The following is a 21,159-nucleotide window of genomic DNA, read 5'->3' on the forward strand; positions in this document are numbered from 1 at the left end:
TCAACTCATACTCACATACACATGCATATATACACAGTATTTTTATGGACAGACTACAAGTATTTGAAAAAGCAGAAGATAAAGATCTTAATGTATCACATGGAATTTAAGACTGAAACATAATACATGAAATACACATTTGCAGACTACAACCTGTTAACTCTGAAATAGTTCTTCCCTACTTCTTAAGCATTATCTGTTTAATGTTTTAAACAGCACAATATTTTTCAACTATTTTAGAACAGCACCTATCCTTCAGTATTTAAAAAGTTCACAGAACTAAAACTCAACTTTAAAAAAGCCTTACCCTCATTTCAATTTGATTGAAGACATCGCTGTCTGCCACATAGGCAATTAGGGAACCAAAACTGTAGTTAAGGTTCCTAAAATGCATTTTGTGCTTCACTAAAGCAACGTTAGCAGTTCAACACAAATCCAAGGCAATTACTTTTAAGGAAGCTGTTGGTTCTGCAGACTGTGTTTATAAAGGAAAAAAGTCCAACCCCCTCAAAAAAGCTTTCAGTGCATCCCGTAAGTGACAGCAAATTCCTGAACAAAGTCCTGCATGCTTTAAGGCAGGCAGGGACAAAATGTAAGCGTCTACTGGAAAGAGGTGACATCAGCACATTAGTCAGCTTTCCTATGCTAATTAACTTTGCTTTGGAAGATGGAAAAAACAGCTGAGGTTTGCACAGCAGCTGCTTTATCAACTCCTCTTGCAGCATAGTTTCCATTGGTAGTAATTCCATTCAGCACTCAGACAACATGCTCTTCACTTGAATGGGCCAACCCATTTTAAGATGGAAAATGTTACTGCTAAAGGACCAACGTCTACAGTAATAAGCAGTAATTAGCCAGCAGGGAAATTTCAAGACTTTGGAAACCAGAAAACAAATCCCTCAGTAAATTTAGTCCTTGTACTTTCCGAAAACGTACAAGAAGTTTTAAGTTGGGGATTAGAGGAAATCTATTTTGAAAAATATTTTTTCCAATGAAATATTTTATAGTGGAAATTCATTTTGAAATACTTTTTCCAATTAAACTTTATGGAGAAATTTCCTGCTTCCACTTTATTTGATTCTCTTATGGTCTCAAGGCCCTGTAATATGAAATCATACAAGAGCTCAATTAGTAGTTTACTACTAGGATTTTAATACAAAACCCTAATTCTCATTGCTATAAAACTGTAAAGCCTACACTTATATCCCCTGTTCAATGAATTCAGAGTGTTGTTTAAAGAAAGTTTCCAGGGAATAGAGCAAGATGGAGAGATTTAAATCAAGGCTATTTAAGTCACTAATTTAAAATGTTTATATCAGATCAGATGGAGCCTTTGTAAATTGTAAAGCTAATTTGAAAATCTGTGCTATTGCAACTATAAATTTTAATCTAATGAACAAAATTACAAATGCTTTTTTTAGTTAGTTTATTTTAGTATAAATTCTACTACAGTTAAGGTATCTTATTTGAATTTTACAAAGCAGCTACAGGCAAAAAACAAAACAAGGACAATTAAGAGTTTGTAGGACAAGGACTAAAACCAGCATGTAACTTTACTCAAATGAAGAGTCCCTTTGACTTCAGTGGGACTATTTATCTGCTTAGTTAAGTATGTGCATAAGTATTCGCAGCACCAGAGGCTAAAAGTTCTTAATATTTGTGTACAAAATCTTTGTCACTTCAAAACAAAATTAAAAAGTTTACACTTTCAATACATTAAATTACTGTAAACTATTTTGTACACAGGCCGAAGTTTTCAAAACTACGAGCCTAAAATTAGGCTCTCAAGCCCATACATAGGCACTTAAAGGTGGAATTTTCAAAACCACAAGTTACACTGAGTTCATCTGAGAACAGCCGAGCTCCATCCTCTTTGAAACCCCCCTTCAGGTAGTTGAGGGCTGCTATCAAATCCCCCCCTCGCTCTTCTCTTCTGCAGATTAATAAGCCCAGTTCCCTCAGCCTCTCCTCGTAAATCATGTGCCCCAGCCCACTAATAATTTTCGTTACCGTCCGCTGGACTCTCTCCAATTCGTCCACATCCTTTCTATAGTGGGGGGGGGGGGGCAAAACGCGACGCAATACTCCAGAAGTGGCTTCACTGGTGCCGAATAGAGGGAAATAATCACTTCCCTCAATCTGCTGGCAATGCTCCTACTAATGCAGCCCATTACCCCGTTAGCCTTCTTGGCAACAAGGGCACACTGACTCATATCCAGCTTCTCGTCCTCTAATTCCCAGGTCCCTTTCTGCAGAACTGCCGCTTAGCCAGTCGGTGCCCCAGCCTGTAACAGTGCATGGGATTCTTTCGTCCTAAGTGCAGGATTCTGCACTTGTCAAACCTCAGATTTCTTTTAGCCCAATCCTCCAATTTCTCTAGGTCACCTCTGCACGCGGAGCCAGATAGGGAGCCTGCCACCAACCAGACTATAAACCGGACTTTCAATGAAGATCAGAAATGCTGATTATATAAAAATATTAATGTCAGCATTTTCTTTGCCAGTAATGCCTGCCATTTGCATCATATGGAGTGAACAAAAGTATTTTAAGAACTCTAAAAGCAAGAATACCTCTTTGAATATACATATATATCCCAAACCCCACTTACTTCAAAAGTGGAAGACTAATTTAAAAATTTCTCTATACTGATACACCCAGAAATCCAGCTTTCAGCAATGAACTGAACAAGTCAACTTAAATCACAACTGTGATATCACAGCATTAACTGACCACATACTTAGTCAATTTATTCAAGTTCTTGTTGCAGAGTTCTATATTCAGTTTATTTCTACTCAGAAGCCGTTTTTTCCTGAACGTCACCTTCATGGTATAGTAAGTGTATTACTAGTAGTCTGCCCAAAGCATGACGTTGTATTTGAATGTGGGGGGTCAATTAAGAGACAAGATTTTGACCATGTAACAACTGTTCTAGATATAGTAACTCCTCGCTTAACATTGTAGTTATGTTCCTGAAAAATGCGACTTTAAGCAAAACAATATTAAGCGAATCCAATTTCCCCATAAGAATTAATGTAAATGGGCGGGTGGGGAAATTAGGTTCCAGGGAAATTTTTTTCACTAGACAAAAGACTGTATTTTATATTACACACACACACACACACACACACACACACACACTATAAGTCTTAAACAAACAATTTAATACTGTACACAGCAATGATAATTGTGGAGCTTGGTTGAGGTGGTGAAGTCAGTGGGTGGAAGAGGGTGGGATATTTCCCAGGGAATGCCTTACTGCTAAATGATGAACTAGCAGTCAGCTCAGCCCTCTAGGGTTAACACATTGTTGTTAATGTAGCCTCACACTCTACGAGGCAGCACGAACGGCGGGAGGAGAGACAGCATGGGAGACAGAGACAGAGACACACACGCTGTATGAGAGAGACTCGCATTGCCCCTTTAAGTATGCTCACACCACTCTAAGTACATTGCCTTTTTAAGTAGATTAGCAAATTGAGACAGCAGCTGCTGCCAGCAAGCTCCCTCAGTCCTGAGCCCTGTAGTGTGTCCCCCTGTGGAGATAAAGTACAGGAGATGTGGATACAGGAGTGGGGGGAGGGAGACACCCTGACATTAGCACCCCGCCCCCTGCACAGCAAGCAGGAGTCTCCCGGAAGCAGCTCCACGGCAGAGGGCAGGAGCAGCACACAGCAGTGGGGGGAAGGAGAAGCTGAGCTGCCCGACAATTGATAGTCTGCTGGGCAGCTGCTGCACAGGGAACTTAGGGGAGCGGGGAGCTGATGGGGGCTGCCAGTTCACCCTGGTTCCAAGCCCCCACCAGCTAGCTCCAACGGGCTGCTCTTCCTGCACGCAGTGGACAAAGCAAGCGGCTGCCAAACAACATTATAAGGGAGCATTGCACAGCTTTAAACGAGCATGTTCTCTAATTGATCAGCAACGTAACAACGAAACAACGTTAACTGGGATGACTAAGTGAGGAGTTACTGTACATAGTTTTAGGGCCTAATCCTGTTCCCACTGATGTCAATGGGTAGCATTCCTCTTGGGACTTTAATGGAAACAGGATTGGACCTGAATTTGCTATGGAAAACACACACGGCATTTTCTCACAAAAGCAGTTTCCATAAGAGGTAATGGAACTAAGGAGAACTTAGTTCTATGGGAAATGAGGCATTAAAAAAAACCTATCAGTCTTCCTGTGCTAATGCTCCTCTTCCTGTCACTATGGCCCAAACAGGATGACTTCATGTTTCTTCCTGATGGCACAGTCACCCACATTCTGGAGATTACTTTTGAGGCTCAAAACCTGACTGAGGCTTCTGGGTTATTGTAATACAAGTCAACAAAATCATCAACGTTCCACGAAAGTGTTTAGCATTCCACAGGACTGATTCCTTATACTGTACTCCTTGCACTTAAAACAGAGCATCCTGCTTCCTGAATGCATGTATAGTACTTTTTTTTTTTTTAAACAGCAAAGACACATAGGTATGGGGAGAAACCAGTTTATGTTGTGCTCTATATTATCCTTGCACCTCAGTTAAGGTTACATCATCACTTAAGCCCCAAGGAGTTAACTCTGCCCTCCCCCCCCAAAATAACTAACCAACCAAACAAAAACCAGTCCTGCGCCAAAATTTCACATATAATGCATCTGTCAGAGAACAAACTGTTTTGGCTTCAATCTGAAAAGTGAAGTTTGGTAAGAGATTAGTTTAAAACAGAGTCTAACCCATTGGTGCTGTATTTTGATTAAAAGAAACAGTCTACATGCTCTGAGATATTTTGTTAAAAATAAGATAGTGTATTATAACACAATATCTTATTTTTAACAGAATATCTCAGAGTATGTAGACTGTGTTTCTTTTAATCAAAATAACTTGCTGTGTCTTTATACAAGAAAATAAATGTATACTGTCAACTATTCTGTTTTATCGAATAAAGCATTAGTAATTAAAGCAGTACTCTGCCTTGAAGAACTGAATATCTATTTTAGAAGCAATCAGAAGTTACAACAAAATAACTATTACAACTTCCTGAAGTGTGTGACAAAGTTTACTCGGTGGCAATGTTGTTTTATAGCATTTGATATCACCACACAAATGACACATCATGAAAGAAACACTGAAAAAAATGTAGGATTTCACAGAATCTGTCTCTGGCTGCTCTATTGCAATATCACCTTTCCTTCTTCCCCACTCTTGACTACTGGGGACATGCACAATTTGATGCTTTGCCTCCATGTTGGCCTGGTGCACCAGCAGCGCGAGAAGAAAGGGGAAGCAGAGAGGGACCCTGCCTGCCTAAATCGAGGTGCCACAGCAGACTTTTGTGGCTGATGGGGAAATGGCAGCACCCACGTAAAGACACTCCAATAGGGTTGCCAACCCTCCCAGTTTCGCCGGGAGTCTCCCAGAATTGGCTCTATCTCCTGGAGACTACTGAAGCCACACAGGGAGATTTTAGGCCGCTAAAAGGCTGGTGGCGCAGCAGGGCTAAGGCAGGTTCCCTGCCTGCCCTGGCCTTGCACCAGTCCCGGAAGCAGCCCCGAGCGCTGACTCTGCAGCTCCCATTGGCCGGGAACTGTGGCCAATGGGAGACGCAGGGCGGTGCCTGCAGGCAGGGGCAGCACCTGGACCTCCCTACCCCCTCAGGGGCCACAGGGACATGCTGGCTCTTCCGGGAGCGGCGTGAGGTAAGCGCTGCCTGGCCGGAGCCTGCACCCCTCACCCACACCCAAACCCTGACCCCCTCCTGCACCCAAACTCCTTTCCAGAGCCTACACCCCTTCCTTCACCCCAACCCTCTGCCCCAGCGCTGAGCCCCCTCCTGGAGCCCACACCCCATGCCCCCTCCTGCACTCCAACCCCCTCCCCCAGCCCTGAGTCCCCTCTAGCACCCAAACTCCCTCCCAGAGTTTGCACCCCACCTACACCATCCTGCACCCCAACACCCTGTCCCAGGTGCAGCCTGGAGCCCTCTCCCACATTCTGAACCCCTTGGCCCCAGTCCAGAGCCAGCACCCCCACCCACATCCCAACCCCCTGCCCCAGCAACGTGAAAGTGAGTGAGAGAGAGTGAGCAATGGAGGAAGTGGGGGTGGAGTGAGCAGGACAGGGCCTCGAAGAAGGGCGTGGCTGGGGCGGGGTCTCAGGGAAAGGCCATGGCAGGGGTGTTTGGGTTTGTGTGATTAGACAGTTGGCAACCTTACACTCCAGCTGGATTCAAATGGAACCTGCTGAACATGTGACAGGGCTATCAAACATAGAAATAGCACACGAGATAAGAGAATCATGGCAGCTTTGCTTTCTTAATGTTTTCATTTCCAGCCAAAGCCTCAGGGATTGTGACTGATAAAGCCCAAGTTTCTAGACGCTTATTTCTGCCACTAAGTTGCTGTGTGAGTAGAGAAGAGGCTGGCCAGAGACTGCAGTCCCCTATTCTTGTACCCTCTAGCTACTCCGCCATGCTGCTTAGTTGGTAGCAGTTTCAGGACAGAAAAGCAGACCTTAGTGGAAGCCCAAGCAGCAGGGTTTTTTTGGAGGGTTGGGGGACAGAGATGATGGGTCACAGATAGGTGACAAGTGGATAGTGGAAATAGGAATGGACAAGTGGAATAGTGGGAACATGAAGGGGAATAAGGAGACAAAGCCACAGATGGTGTATAAAAGGATATCAGGAATTCCAGGGGACACATGCAAGACAAACATGCAGAAGGGGGCACAAAAAAGAGGAAAGCCACAAACATCACTTTTTTTAGTTGACACCTATGCTATCACTGACTGGGAAACCAAGGAGGAAAACCTATGTAATATGAGAAGTTACAGAATTGACAATGCTGTTAAAGAAACGTTTGTCCTACAAGCAACAAAACCAGAATTTCATAATCCAGCTGATGCCTTCTTACACTTGGTGAATGTTTACACCAAACCTCAAAAGGTTCATAACCCAAACACTCCCACCTTATTATACAGTTGTTGATTTTCTGTGTCTATGTACCGTTTCCATTCATGTTTTTATGTACTACATAAAGTTTAAGATAATAAAGGTTAAACACTACCCTGGAGTATTCTGGAATGAAATTTCCTAATAGCATTGATAGATTTTGTTTTTCAAAGTCAGGGAAACAAGATTATCTATACATGTCTGGTATCACGAAAGTATATTTTTTGTGCATGTGTGAAAATTGAAGTCAACCTCTTACCCAGATCCCAATAAAGGAACAGGAATGCATAAGTGTGTGAAAGGCATTCTAAAGCACAGGATGTGAAAGACAGCCTGCATTCCTGTTTTGCACTCTGGATAAGAGGTTATTTTTAAGACACACTCTGAAAAAAGAACTGAAGAAATTACTCAAGGAAAGAAAAAAAAGAGGCAAACTCAAGTTAGACAAACAGTCAGCCAAAACACTCTTTACTCTGTACCTGTGTAAATGGGTGCCCTGAATACTCGAACCAAATTATCAACATTTTAGTCATGCAAGGGGCATACAAGAAACCTCTTTGAGCATCTCTAATTTTCCAGTCAGTGGGAGCAAGAAACTTTCCTGTAAGGAGAGAAACTAATTTAACAATAGGCTACTGTCTTTACATCTTTGTCAGCTGGCTGATCCACAAAAGAGTAGTAGGGACAGGGATCAGAACTTCCTTGCCTCCCATATAGTGAAAGAGTCTATGCTGGCAGTTAACAGTAAATGAGGCTTAAAAAAAGTAACAGGATAGAGAAACAGGAGATATGCATATAAAGAGGATGATTCTGCAATAATTTTAACAGTCAGATGTTTTGGGGTTTGGTTTTTTTTTTAGTTTTTTAATCTGGATGTTTTTGTTTTTTAATGCCTCTTTTGGCAAGTCTAATAGGCCTTCCCATGACACAAAAACAATTGGCAGATAAATTATGCCTGACAGACTGTTTGTGGGCACCTGACAGCCTTGATCTTTCTCATCCAGCAAGGAAAACGGTGCAAAGTGGATGCATCTTCTTATGTAGCCATGCAAATATACAGCACTCCTGCAGCTGTTTTAAGTAAGTCCCTGCAGTGCCATGCAAAACCATACATGAAAGAAGTTAGGCAGTGGTTTTGCAGTTGTTCTCAATTAACACCATAATAGAGGATAAAACAAAGTATATCCCAAATAAAAAATAATTAATAAGACACCAAAAACACCATCATGGCTAAACAGCAGAGTAAAAGTAAAAGTAAAAAGGTGGTTAGAGGCAAAAAGGCATCCTTTAAAAATTGGAAGTCAAATCCTAGTGAGAAAAATAGAAAGGAGCATAAACTCTGGCAAGTCCAGTGTAAATGTATATTAGGCAGGCCAAAAAAGAATTTGAAGAGCAATTAGCTAAAGGACAGAAACACTAAACAGAATTTTTTTTTTCCAAGTGCACCAGAAGCAGGAAATCTGCCAAACAGTCAGTATAGTCACTGGGCAATCAAGGTGCTAAGGTAGCATTCAAGGAAGACAAATTTCAGAGTGGTAGCCCTGTTAGAGTCTGTATCAGCAATTGTAAAGAAGCTAAATGAATTCTTTGCATTGCACTGAAGAGGATATGAGGGAGATTTCCACACCTGAGGTGACAGATCTGAGGAACAGTCCCATATTGAGGTGTCAATAGGAGGCTTTGAAGCAAATCAATAAATTAAACAGTAATAAGACACTAGGATCAGATGGTATTCACCTAAGAGTTCTGAAGAAATTCAAATATGAAATTGGTACGTAACCTATAGCTTAAATCAACCTCTGTACCAGATGACTGGAGAATAACTAATATAGTGCCTATTTTAAAAAAAGGCTCCAGTGACAATTCTGGCAATTACAGGCTGGTAAGCCTAACTTCAGTAGCAGGCAAATTTGCTCAAACTATAGTAAACAAAATTATCAGAGATACATAGATAAACACGATATATTGTGGAAGAGTCAACACAGCTTTTGTAAAGGGAAATCATGTTTCACCGATTTACTAGAATTCTTTGAGTCAATAAACATGTGGACAACAGTGATCCAGTTGATATAGAGTACTTAGAGACTTTCAGAAAGCTGTTGACAAGGTCATTCACCAAATGTTCTTAAGCAAATTATGCAGTCATGGGTATGAGGGAAGGTCCTTTCATGGATCAGTAACTGGTTAAAAGAAAGGAAACAAAGGGTAGGTCTAAATGATCAATTTTCCATGACAAAAAGAGGTAAAAAGCAGGGTCCCCGAAGGATCTATACTGGGACCCATGCTGTACAACGTATTCATAAATGATCTGGACAGGGGAGTGAACAGTGAAGTGACAAAATTTGCTGACAATACAAAATTACTCAAGATAGCTAAGTCCAAAGCTGACTGTGAAGGGCTACAAAAGGTATCTCACACAATTAGGCAACAAAATGGCAGATGAAATTCAATGTTGGTAAGTGCAACGTAATGCACATTGGAAAACATAATCCCAACTATACATACAATATGATGGGGTCTAAATAAGATGTTACCACTCAAGAAAGATATTGGAGTCATCGTGGATAATTCTCTGAAAACATCCATTCAATATGCAGCAGCAGTCAAAAAAGCAAACAATGTAAGGAACTATTAGGAAAGGGATAGATAATAAAACAGAAAATATCATAATGCCACTATATAAACCCATACCTTGAATACTGCATGCAGTTCTGGTTACCCCAACTCAAAAAAGATATATTAGTGGAGGATGTGCACAGAAGGGCAACAAAAATTATTAGGCGTATAGAACAGCTTCCAGACAAGGAGATATTAAAGAGACTAGGACTGTACAGCTTAGAAAAGAAACAACTAAGGGGGTGAAATGACAGCGATCTATAAAACCATGAACGGTGTAGAGAAAAATTAATAGGAAGGGGTCATTTGCCCCTTAACATACCAAAAACCAGAGGTCACCCAATGACATTAATAGGCAGAATGTTTAAAAACAAACATAAGGAAGTACTTCTTCACACAATGCACGGTCAACATCATTGCCAGGGGATATTGTGAAGGCCAAAAGGATAACTAACTGGGTTCAAAAAAGAATTAGATAATTCATGGAGGAATTAGGGATATACAGAAACTATTTTAACACAGGCGAGCCAATCAAACATACTTTTTCCTTAGAAGATTTATTACATTTCCCATATTTTATACATTTGTGTCAGCCTGGAAACTGACCTTTAAAAAAGTATTTAAATATCAATTGATTAATATTTACCACAGTATTAATGACAGCAAAAGCTGCGTGTGTGTTTAAATGGAGGAAATTGTGAAGTCACAAGGCCTTTGTAGTAAATTATACAATGGGTTTTGTTCTTCTGGGGTCATAAGGGAATTATAGAAGCATTTTCCCAGAGACACAACACCTTTTTAAACAAAGGAAACAGCCTACAGGGAAGCATGTCGTTAAAATAAAATGATAGAAATACTTGGGAAAGAAAATCCAGTGACACTAAAGGATGATTCTGTGTTTTTTTCTTTAAAAAATGAGATCATAACACTTGTCTTGAAACAACGAGTACCGCCACTATGAGGAAATTTAAGAGGCTGGTAATGGGAAAAGTGATTTTTTTACATTAATTGCTGGATTTGTAGGCCTCTTTAGAATCAACTCTACTCCTCTGTGGTAGAGGGGAAAATATTCCAAGAAAAAAAAAAAAGGTAACAAACCCATCTATTTAGTTTTAGTAGCACATTTAAAGAGTAAGAATTTTTACCATAAAATAGCATTAATAAGGAAATGTTTGTTAAATATGAAATAAAGATCTGAAAAACAGTTTCAGTGGAGATAAAAGTATCTGCAAGACTACATATAAGAAGAATAGAAATAAGTAATAAGTAATGTTTTTTTCCTAGAGATATACACCATACATAAAAATACATTTAAAGCCTCAGGGTGAATTTATTACTGTGCTGTGGAATACAGGAAGCATCAGATATTCTTCCCACTACTATACCTAGGAAAAAAATGAAAGCCGCTTGAAAAGAGAGTTTTAGAGGGTATTAGTTTGAACATCAGGTCTGGGGAAAAGTTATAGACAAAATTATGGGTATTTAAGGCAAATTAAATATTAGAAAGAAAAAAGGGGACACGCAGTATAAAACAGGAACTAAAGCTAAAAAGTGGTCCATCAGAAATTTGAGTGAGGTTGTGCACATAGCAGATGAAGAATACTTTGTTTTGTAAGGAGTAAACAGCTATAAAGTTATTTAGAAAGAGATACAGTACAGAATAATTAAACTATACAGAATGTATCGCAGTAGCATCTAGAGCCCTATTGTGCACAGTGCTGCATGAACTCAGAATGGAGCAATATTCCTTGCCCCAAGGGCTTACAATTCAAATTTGGACCAGATAGAACTGATTCTCCATCTTACCAGAGCTCTGTTTGGCTGAGGAATAGGAGTAGGTGGGGAAGAGGAAGGGGAGAAATGGGGGGAAGGGAGGAAAGTGGCTTCATGCACCTTTACACTTCTTCATATTGACACTTCCCACAGCTGGAGTGCAGCAACACTCCAGCCCTTCCCCAGTACAACTCCTATGCCAGGGGCTTGTGAGAAGGGTAGGGTCACATCTACATCACCTGAGGAAATCCCTATGCTAGGCTTGTATCCTGGCAAGAGAAATATGCCGTCATCATGCTACTGGAGCAGCATAAAGGGGATATTGTCACAAAGAACTGGCCCCCAGTAGTTCACTGTTGGCCAAGTTAATGTTTAAATTAGTGGTGAGGTATCTAGGAGACATCTTAGACAGGTACAGATATGCACCTGGATGGAGGAGGGAGAGGAGAGGTAAGAAGTGGAAAAGCAAGTTAGAGAGTCCTGACATAAAGATGATAGAACCACATGAGCTGATGAAAATTCCCAAAGTAAGGGTGCAGAATGACAGAGGGAGGCAGAGCAGCTATGTGGAAACCCCAGGTGGTGAAAAAGACGGTTACTCACCGTTGTAACTGTTGTTCTTCGAGATGTGTTGCTCATATCCATTCCATTAGGTGTGTGCGCGCCGCGTGCACGATCGTCGGAAGATTTTTACCCTAGCAACACCGGCGGGTCGGCTGTGGAGCCCCCTAGAGTGGCGCCTTCATGGCGCTGAATATATACCCCAGCCGACCCGGCGCCCCCTCAGTTCCTTCTTGCCGGCTACTCCGACAGTGGGGACGGAGGGCGGGTTTGGAATGGATATGAGCAACACATCTCGAAGAACAACAGTTACAACGGTGAGTAACCGTCTTTTCTTCTTCGAGTGCTTGCTCATATCCATTCCATTAGGTGACTCCCAAGCCCAACTTAGGTGGTGGGGTCGGAGTGAGACATTGCTGTGTGCAAAACTGCTGATCCGAAGGCAGCATCGTCCCTGGACTGCTGCACTAGTGCATAGTGAGCCGTAAACGTGTGGACTGACGACCAAACCGCAGCTCTACAAATGTCCTGGATCGGAACTTGCGCCAGGAAAGCCGTCGAGGAAGCTTGGGCCCTCGTGGAGTGAGCGGTGAGGTGTGGTACTGAGACACCTGCCAGGTCGTAGCAAGTCCGGATGCAAGACGTAATCCAGGAGGATAGGCGTTGTGAGGAGACCGGTGATCCTTTCATTCGGTCGGCCACTGCAACGAAGAGTTGCGTCGTCTTTCTAAAGTGCTTTGTGCGGTCAATATAGAAGGCCAGGGCCCTTCGCACGTCCAGGGAATGCAAACGTTGATCCTGGCGAGTAGCATGTGGTTTAGGGTGAAAAACCGGGAGAAATATATCCTGGTTGATATGAAATGGAGAAACCACTTTAGGGAGAAAGGCAGGATGTGGACGAAGCTGCACTTTATCCTTGTGGAAAACTGTGTAAGGGGGCTCGGATGTAAGCGCCCTGAGTTCAGAAACGCGCCTTGCTGAGGTGATGGCTACGAGGAAGGCTGTCTTCCAGGACAGGTACAGAAGTGAACAGGTGGCCAGTGGCTCGAATGGAGGACCTGTGAGCTTGGAGAGAACCAGGTTGAGGTCCCACGTCGGAACGGGCTGACGTTGTTGTGGGTACATCCGGTCTAAGCCCTTGAGGAATCTAACGACCATCGGGTTAGAGAATACCGAGGACGCGAGTTCCCCTGGATGGAAGGCCGATATAGCGGCCAGGTGAACTCTAATTGAAGATATCGCCAACCCTTGCTGTTTTAGGGAGAGGAGATATTCCAAAATAAGAGGAATAGGTGCGTGCAATGGGGACGTGGCTCGTTGTTCGCACCAACAGGAGAACCGCTTCCACTTGGCCAAGTATGTGGTCCGTGTTGAAGGCTTCCTACTGCTCAGCAGAATCTGTTGGACAGAGTGTGAACACTGTTGCTCTGCCTGGGTGAACCATGGAGCAGCCACGCCGTGAGGTGGAGTGATTGCAGGTCGGGGTGACGCAGCCGGCCGTGGTTCTGCGTGATGAGATCCGGATACAACGGAAGCGGGATCGGTGTCTGAACCGAGAGTTCCAGCAGCGTGGTGTACCAATGTTGTCTCGGCCACGCTGGAGCGACCAGAATTACCTGTGCCTGGTCTCTGCGCAATTTGAGCAGTACCTTGTGGACCAGAGGAAACGGAGGGAAGGCATAAAACAGGTGGTCTTTCCAGGGAAGGAGAAACGCATCCGAGAGGGAGCCTGGGGCTCGACCTTGCAGGGAGCAGAACACGTGGCACTTCCTGTTGTCTCGAGATGCAAACAGGTCTATCTGGGGAAACCCCCACTTCTGGAAGACGGAATGTATGATGTCCGGACGGATAGACCACTCGTGCGTTTGAAAGGACCTGCTGAGTCGGTCCGCTAAAGTGTTCTGGACTCCAGGGAGGAACGATGCCGTGAGATGGATTGAGTGGGCGATGCAGAAGTCCCACAGGCGAATGGCCTCTTGGCATAGAATTGACGAACGTGCTCCTCCTTGCTTGTTGATGTAAAACATGGCCGTGGTGTTGTCGGTGAGAACTAACACACAGCGGCCCCGTAGGAGATTGAGAAATGCCTGGCACGCCAGGCGCACCGCCATCAGTTCCCGAACATTGATGTGTAGGGCTAGCTGAGGTGCAGTCCACAGGCCCTGGGTATGGTGCTCGTTGAGATGGGCGCCCCAACCCAGAGATGAAGCGTCTGTGACCAGGTGCAGAGAGGGTTGTGGGGCGTGAAACGGCATCCCTTCGCAAACCACATTGTGATCTAGCCACCATGTGAGGGAGGTCAGGACCGAGTTCGGGATTGTGACCACCATATTCAGGCTGTCCCGATGTGGGCGGTATATTGATGACACCCAGGTCTGGAGTGGGCGAAGCCGAAGTCTGGCATGCCTGGTTACGTACGTGCAGGAAGCCATGTGACCCAGCAGGGTAAGGCACGACCTCACCGTGGTAGTTGGGAAGGCCTTGAGTCCTTGGATGAGGCTCGTGATGGTGCAAAAGCGATTGTCTGGCAGGATGGCTTGTGCGCGTCTGGAGTCTAGAACCGCACCGATGAATTCTATTCTCTGGGTAGGTTCTAGAGTGGATTTGTCCTTGTTGAGTAGGATACCCAACTTGTTGAATGTGCGCACTATTATGTGGACGTGATCGCGAACTTGTTCCTTGGTGCGACCGCGTACCAGCCAGTCGTCTAGGTACGGGAACACCTGTATCCCTTGCCGACGAAGGTACGCTGCCACGACAGCCATACATTTCGTGAAGACCCGTGGGGCCGAAGATAGGCCGAAGGGAAGGACTGCAAATTGGTAGTGCACCCTGTTTACCACGAATCGGAGGAAGCGTCTGTGAGGCGGGTAAATAGCAATGTGAAAGTATGCGTCTTTCATGTCGAGGGCGGCAAACCAGTCTCCAGGATCGAGGGAAGGGATAATGCCCCCCAGAGAGACCATGCGGAACTTCAACTTTACTACGAATTTGTTGAGTCCGCGCAAGTCCAAGATGGGTCGCAGACCTCCTTTGGACTTGGGGATGAGGAAGTAACGGGAATAGAATCCCCTGCCCCTTAAATCCACTGGAACCTCCTCTATGGCCCCCATGGCGAGGAGCGTAGAGACTTCCTGTATAAGAAGTTGCTCGTGAGAAGGGTCCCTGAAGAGGGACGGGGAAGGGGGGGAGGAGGGGGGAAATGAAGAAAACTGGATAGCGTATCCCCTCTCCACCGTGCGGAGGACCCAACGGTCCGAAGTTATAAGGGACCAAGCACGGTGGAAGTGGGAGAGGCGATCCCGAAAGGAGGGGGCTGGATCCTGGGGGATGACTGGGGCGCCGTCCTCGACCGCACCTTCAAAAGTTCTGCCTGGGGCCTGAAGGTGGTCTAGGTGGCCCCTGGTTCTGGCCAGGTTGAGGGCCGGTCCACCTTCTTCTACCACCTCGCCCTCGCCTCCGGGCCGAGTCCTGTCTCTGACGAGGCGGGGGGGGGGGGTAGAAGCGCTGAGGCTGCGGCCTAAACGGCCTGCGCTGGGGGCCCACAACATGCATCCCCAGGGAGCGCATGATTGTTCTCGAGTCCTTGAGGCTCTGCAGGCGAGAGTCCGTCTTATCTGAGAACAATCCATGACCCTCAAAAGGCAGATCTTGTAGGGTTTGCTGCAACTCCGGAGGCAAACCCGAAACCTGAAGCCAGGAGATCCTGCGCATAGCGACACCCGAAGCCAGGGTCCTCGCCGCTGAGTCTGCAATGTCCAAGGAGGCTTGCAAGGAGGTCCGAGCCACCTTCTTGCCCTCCTCTACCATGGCTCCAAACTCCTCCCTGGACTCTTGGGGAATCAACTCCTTAAACTTCCCCATAGAGTTCCAGGAGTTGAAATTGTAGCGGCTCAGTAGCGCCTGTTGGTTCGCCGCTCTATGTAGCCCTCCGGCTGAGTAAACCTTGCGGCCAAACAGATCGAGCCGCTTAGCCTCTTTTGATTTAGGCGCTGCAGCCTGCTGGCCGTGGCGCTCTCGTGCATTCACTGATTCCACAACCAGTGAACACGGTTGGGGGTGGGTATACAAGTACCCACAGTCCTTAGACGGGACAAAGTATTTTCTTTCCACCCCTCTCGCTGTGGGTGGTAATGGAGGCAGGAGTTTGCCATATCGTATCCGCATTTGTTTGGATCGTGCGGATCAGAGGTAACGCCACCCTCGATGGGGCATCTGCTCCAAGGATATTCACGATCGGGTCGTGAACCTCCACTATCTCCTCCACCTGTAGGTCCATATTACGGGCCATCCTACGCAGGAGATCCTGGTGAGCCCGAAGATCTATCGGAGGGGGACCCGTACAGGAAGTGCCCGCCACTGCCTCATCCGGAGAGGAGGAAGAGGATGCCTCCGGTGGCACTGGATCCAAGGGGGGGTCCTGATCCCCCTGCTCTTGGGCCGGGGCATCACCTGCACTTGGGTCCATGGTGTCGGGTGGTGTGGACACTGAAGCCTCCATGCCCCCTGGCGGAGGCCGAGAGATGGTGGACTCCGGGGCCCTTCTAACGGAGTGACCCGAGCGAGAGGTCGAAGCTATTGGAGCCCCTTGCGCCTGATGGTACGCCCACGGGGTCCAAAACGACCAGTGAGATGGTCCATGAGAGTGGTCCTCTGCCATCTCCTGCCAATGGCCCAAGTTTCGTTCCTCGGCTTGCCCTTGAGGGGGATATGCCGATCTCGACAGGTCCTCCGAGGAGCGAGACACCGATCTTGACGGCCATGGCGGTGCCGAGAGAGATGAAACGAGCCCCGTGGGCTGTGGTGCCGCACGGTGCCGGTCTGGAGATGACCTATCTCTGCGCGGTGCCGGCGATCGGTGCCGGGACCGCGACCGGTGCCGATGACCTCGTCGGTGCCGGGAGTCGGATCTGGACCTCGACGAGGACCTGGAGTATGCCCGGTGCCGGGAGCGGCCCCTCGACGTCGAGCGTCGACCGTGGCGGTGCCGAGAACTACGTCTCGACGTTGATCGGTGCCGACGATCATAGCGGTGCCGAGACGTAGAGCGGTGCCGCGAAGAAGATCTTGGCCGCGAGTACGACCGGTGCCGAGACGATACTCGGTGCCGGGACTGCGAGCGGCGTGGGGACCTGCTTCGGGACCTGGATCGGTGCCGAGGTTCCAGCCCTTGTGATGGAGGGCGCATCAAGGCAGGTTTCCCCCTCGACTGGACCGGGCGAGTCAACGGTGCCGTCGGTGCCGGTGGTTGAGGCGGTGCCGGCTCCGTGAGAGCTATTAAGTCTCTCGCCGCCGCGAAGGTCTCTGGCGTCGACGGGAGGCACTGTATCACCGCCGGCCTCGGTGGAGACGCCGTCTGCACCGGACTCAACGGCCTCGGCGCCGGAGTCGACGGTGCTGGAGGCACCTGTATCCGGTGCTCCACCGGCGTACGCGGCTCTACCCCCGGCACTGGGGGAGCCAGCGTCTTCGGCACGGAGGTCCCCGTCTTATGGGCTTTCTTATGCCCTGGGGATAATGACCGGCGCCGAGGCACTTGCCGTGCTTGCGGTGCCGACGAGGTCCGGTGCCGGGAAGGCTCATCTGACGCCACTCGCGTGGTCGTCATGGCCGGTGCCGCCGGGGCACTGCGCACCGAGGCGCAAGGTGCCGGGGCTTGACTTGTGGATGGAGCGTCCGGAGTAAGTGCCGCCTCCATCAGGAGTTGCCGGAGCCGAAAGTCCCGCTCCTTCTTGGTCCTTGGTCTGAAGGCCTTACAGATCTTGCACTTATCTGTTTGATGGGACTCTCCCAGGCACTTCAGACAGGAGTCGTGCGGGTCGCTCGTGGGCATAGGCTTAGCGCAGGAGGCGCACAGCTTGAAGCCGGGAGCGTTGGGCATGAGCCCGGCCCCGCGGCCGGGGAAGAAAGGGGGAGACGACCCCCTTAATCCCCTGAACTATTAAAACAACTAGACAACTTTTAAAACTACAACACTAGGACTATAACTATAACTATAACTACGAATAATGAAGTAAGCTAGGGAGAGTGGAGAACAGCTAAGCAGCGCTCCACAGTTCCAACGACCGTCAGGGGCGGTAAGAAGGAACTGAGGGGGCGCCGGGTCGGCTGGGGTATATATTCAGCGCCATGAAGGCGCCACTCTAGGGGGCTCCACAGCCGACCCGCCGGTGTTGCTAGGGTAAAAATCTTCCGACGATCGTGCACGCGGCGCGCACACACCTAATGGAATGGATATGAGCAAGCACTCGAAGAAGAAGGGGAAGAGTTTTGGCAGTGGATCCATATTGCTGTGTATTTAATAGTCAAACCTAAACCCCAACACCTAACCTGCCTTACTCCTCAAAACCCTCTGATGCTATTACAGACCAAGCCCAGGTCAAGCAAAGCTCCATGGCACACAGGAATTTTCAAACTAGACCTTTCATTGTCTGGCGTCCGCTTACATAGCAGCCCCAAAAGAGTTGTGCAGCGTTTTGAGTCCTATGTCTTCCATGGCAATTTGGGCTCAACGTTACTTAAAATGTAGTTTGTTCATTTATTCTGATGTGTAGTTTTTAAATTACACTTTATAAAAATACTTCCCAGAAAGCTATTAAAGAAAACAGGAGGAGTATATGAAATCTAGACTGAATGGGGGGGAGGAGATAGAGTAATAGCCCAGGCTCCCAAATTTTAACTTTATATGGATAGTGTTATGTAATTAAAAGATTTAAAAAAAGTGTACTGTAGTAGATTGAATAAACTAAGTCTCAATGTCAACCTTTAGAGAGCATTCTGTCCTATTAAATATTTGCTAAGAAATGAGCTTTGTGGATTTGTTAAACATGTACCTACCTAGTCTTCATTATACTACGACTTTAAAATACTAAAATGCTTATGTCAGTCAAATATTCCAATGTTGTATGCAGTGTTACTGCAGCAGTGTTGGTCCCAGGATATTAGAGAAACAAAGTGGATGGCTTTTACTGGACAACTTCTGTTGGTGAGACGAGCTGTCGAGCTTATACGAAGACCTGAAGATAAGCTCTGTTTTACCTCACCCACCTTATCTCCCAAATATTCCAACATCAGTTAATACCTTCTGGAAAAATCATATGCGAAAAAGCCAAGAAATTCTTATCTTTAAAATCATAATAAATGGAAGAGAGAGCATGCAAGTTCAATATGAGGCAGAATGAATGGAAAGAATGAATCAGCTGTGTCACTGTGTTTACCTAGACTTTCAACTCAAAATCTAAACAAGAGCTACCATAAAAGCACTGATCATTATATTGCAGATCCTCAGATACACATTAACCAAAAGAATGATTCCCCCCCTCTATTAACATAGTTTGTATATATTTTGAATCTTGGGTTTGACTCAATATTGACAAGATGAATTGCCTTTTATGGTTTCAGTTCAGCATTCACCTTTGCTTTCACTGGGTGAAGGACCTTTTTAGTTTATCCCTCAGTCTCCTTGGGAAGACCTAGCTGTTATCGGACTTCTATAAAGGAAGAATGCTCTGAAGCCATTGTTGGAGAAACCTTGTTCTAAATGCATGCCCCTCAAGGGTAGAGAAAAAAAGCAGAGAGGTATTTGCCACTGCTGAAGGAGAAAGGCAAGATGTTATTTATTTTTTAAACATAAGGGCAAAGTGCTGACTTAACTCAAAACAGTACTCTTGAGGTCCTCACCCAAGACTCCATCTCTTGACGATGGCACTCTAAATGTTTCCCTTTGGGATTATGAGAAGTCTTTGGTGTCACCTGAAGTCCACCAACATTTTGCAAGTGTCATTGTCTGGATGATCGCCCAGTGATGGAATATGGTCATGTGTCCAGGATTCCTTAAGATTTGTTCTCAATCTTCGTGGGTTGTGTTAAGGTGGTTTCTGGTTGGTTTGGACAGGATTGCTTTGGAGGGGTTTTGTTATCTCTTCTCTGAAAGGATGTAGAGGGTGGTTGGGGGCAGTTGCTCATTGTGCCCCAAATAATTTCTTTTGCAGGAGTATGTGATACTATTTCATTACCACTCCTTAATGTGTGTGAGACCATATAGATTGTGAAGCAGTTTTGCCTATGGTGTTATCAATAACCCCTGAAGTCCCATATCTGTCTTTTCTCCCTTTACTGAAAGATTAAGTGATTCTATTAAAAGCACATGAACTGCAAAACCACTTGGCTCTAGTAAATGCTTACTCAATTGCTAAATGCTTTTTTTTTTAAACCCAGATTCATAAGTTTGTCACAAGATTGACAAAAAAATTTCCACAAAATGTTGCCTACCTCTACTACTACTATTTTCAAAAACATCAGGAACAATCCTCCCAAAAGCATAGTATTTAATAAATCACGTTTACTTTAATAGTGTATTGGGGAGCGTATGATACAAGGAGTCCAAATTTTGACTGCAGATCAAGGTGTGCCTTAGCTATAGAGATCAATGGGACTCGTGTATTCAAGGGCAGAATCTGGTCCTTGTTCTGCACAGAACTACTGTATAACTAGTTATTCTGTAGTCAATACAGTGAGGGGTAAAAGAATCATAATAAGTGCTCTGACAATGCTTTAATTTCTTTTTTTGAATGCACTGAAATAAGTTATTTCCTTCCTGGAAACATTGCTGCAGGGTTTTTTTTTTTTTTTTAAACTGTTTATACTGAATAGGCTCTCGTTAAAGGAAATATGATTACAATAAAACATAATATATTTTTATACTTGATTATGTAGTTTTCAGGTGTCCAAACAGAGTATAAAAAGCTGTGCTTTTTCATAGAAAGGCTATTTACAGATTGGCTGACCATTAGTTGGAAAACTAACACATTCAACCAGCAGAAAATAATACTTACAGCGCTTAATTCCTTCCTTGGAAAATCCATGACTTACTTATATTTCCAAGCATTAAACATTAAATTCCTGTTCACTGACTGGTAATATTAGAGTGGTAATTTGGAAATTCCACTGCAGAAAATTTTTGCATAACCAGCTAGACACATTTACTAAACTGTTTTTTTAATGTGGCATATAAGTTAAAAAGTTTCTTCATTTATGTAGTTCCCCTTTTATGGAAAGTATTTCCTGAAAATACATTAAAATATATGCTCCATGTATCTCCATGTGTGTAAGTGTGTAAAAGTAAAAGAAGAATACATGAAGTATTCTTCATATGCTATATTTACTGGAAAATCCATGATTACCTACATTTCCAAGCATTCAACATTACATTCCTGTTCATATTGTCAAATAGAACTGCATTTTCTAGTGGAAAAAATATCCAGAACTTGTGCATTAGCAGTG

The 21,159-nt window shown here is 45.2% G+C and overlaps 1 protein-coding gene across 4 annotated transcripts in view; it reads right to left on the reverse strand.

The window, feature by feature from the left end:
* The window catches only part of RCAN1 (regulator of calcineurin 1), a 147,641-nt gene that overhangs the window by 85,880 nt on the left and 40,602 nt on the right, over positions 1-21,159 (reverse strand). Inside the window, exon 1 of one of the 4 annotated variants that reach the window (XM_005303329.5) lies at positions 308-662. The exons of the other annotated variants lie outside the window; for them this stretch is intronic. Coding sequence (XP_005303386.1) covers positions 308-394 — 87 coding nt within the window. The 5' untranslated portion in view covers positions 395-662. Of the gene's footprint in view, positions 1-307; positions 663-21,159 lie in introns of those variants that run through there. 4 annotated transcript variants of the gene reach the window in all.

This window comes from Chrysemys picta, chromosome 1 (assembly GCF_011386835.1).
Source record: "Chrysemys picta bellii isolate R12L10 chromosome 1, ASM1138683v2, whole genome shotgun sequence".
Lineage (NCBI taxonomy): Eukaryota > Metazoa > Chordata > Testudines > Emydidae > Chrysemys > Chrysemys picta.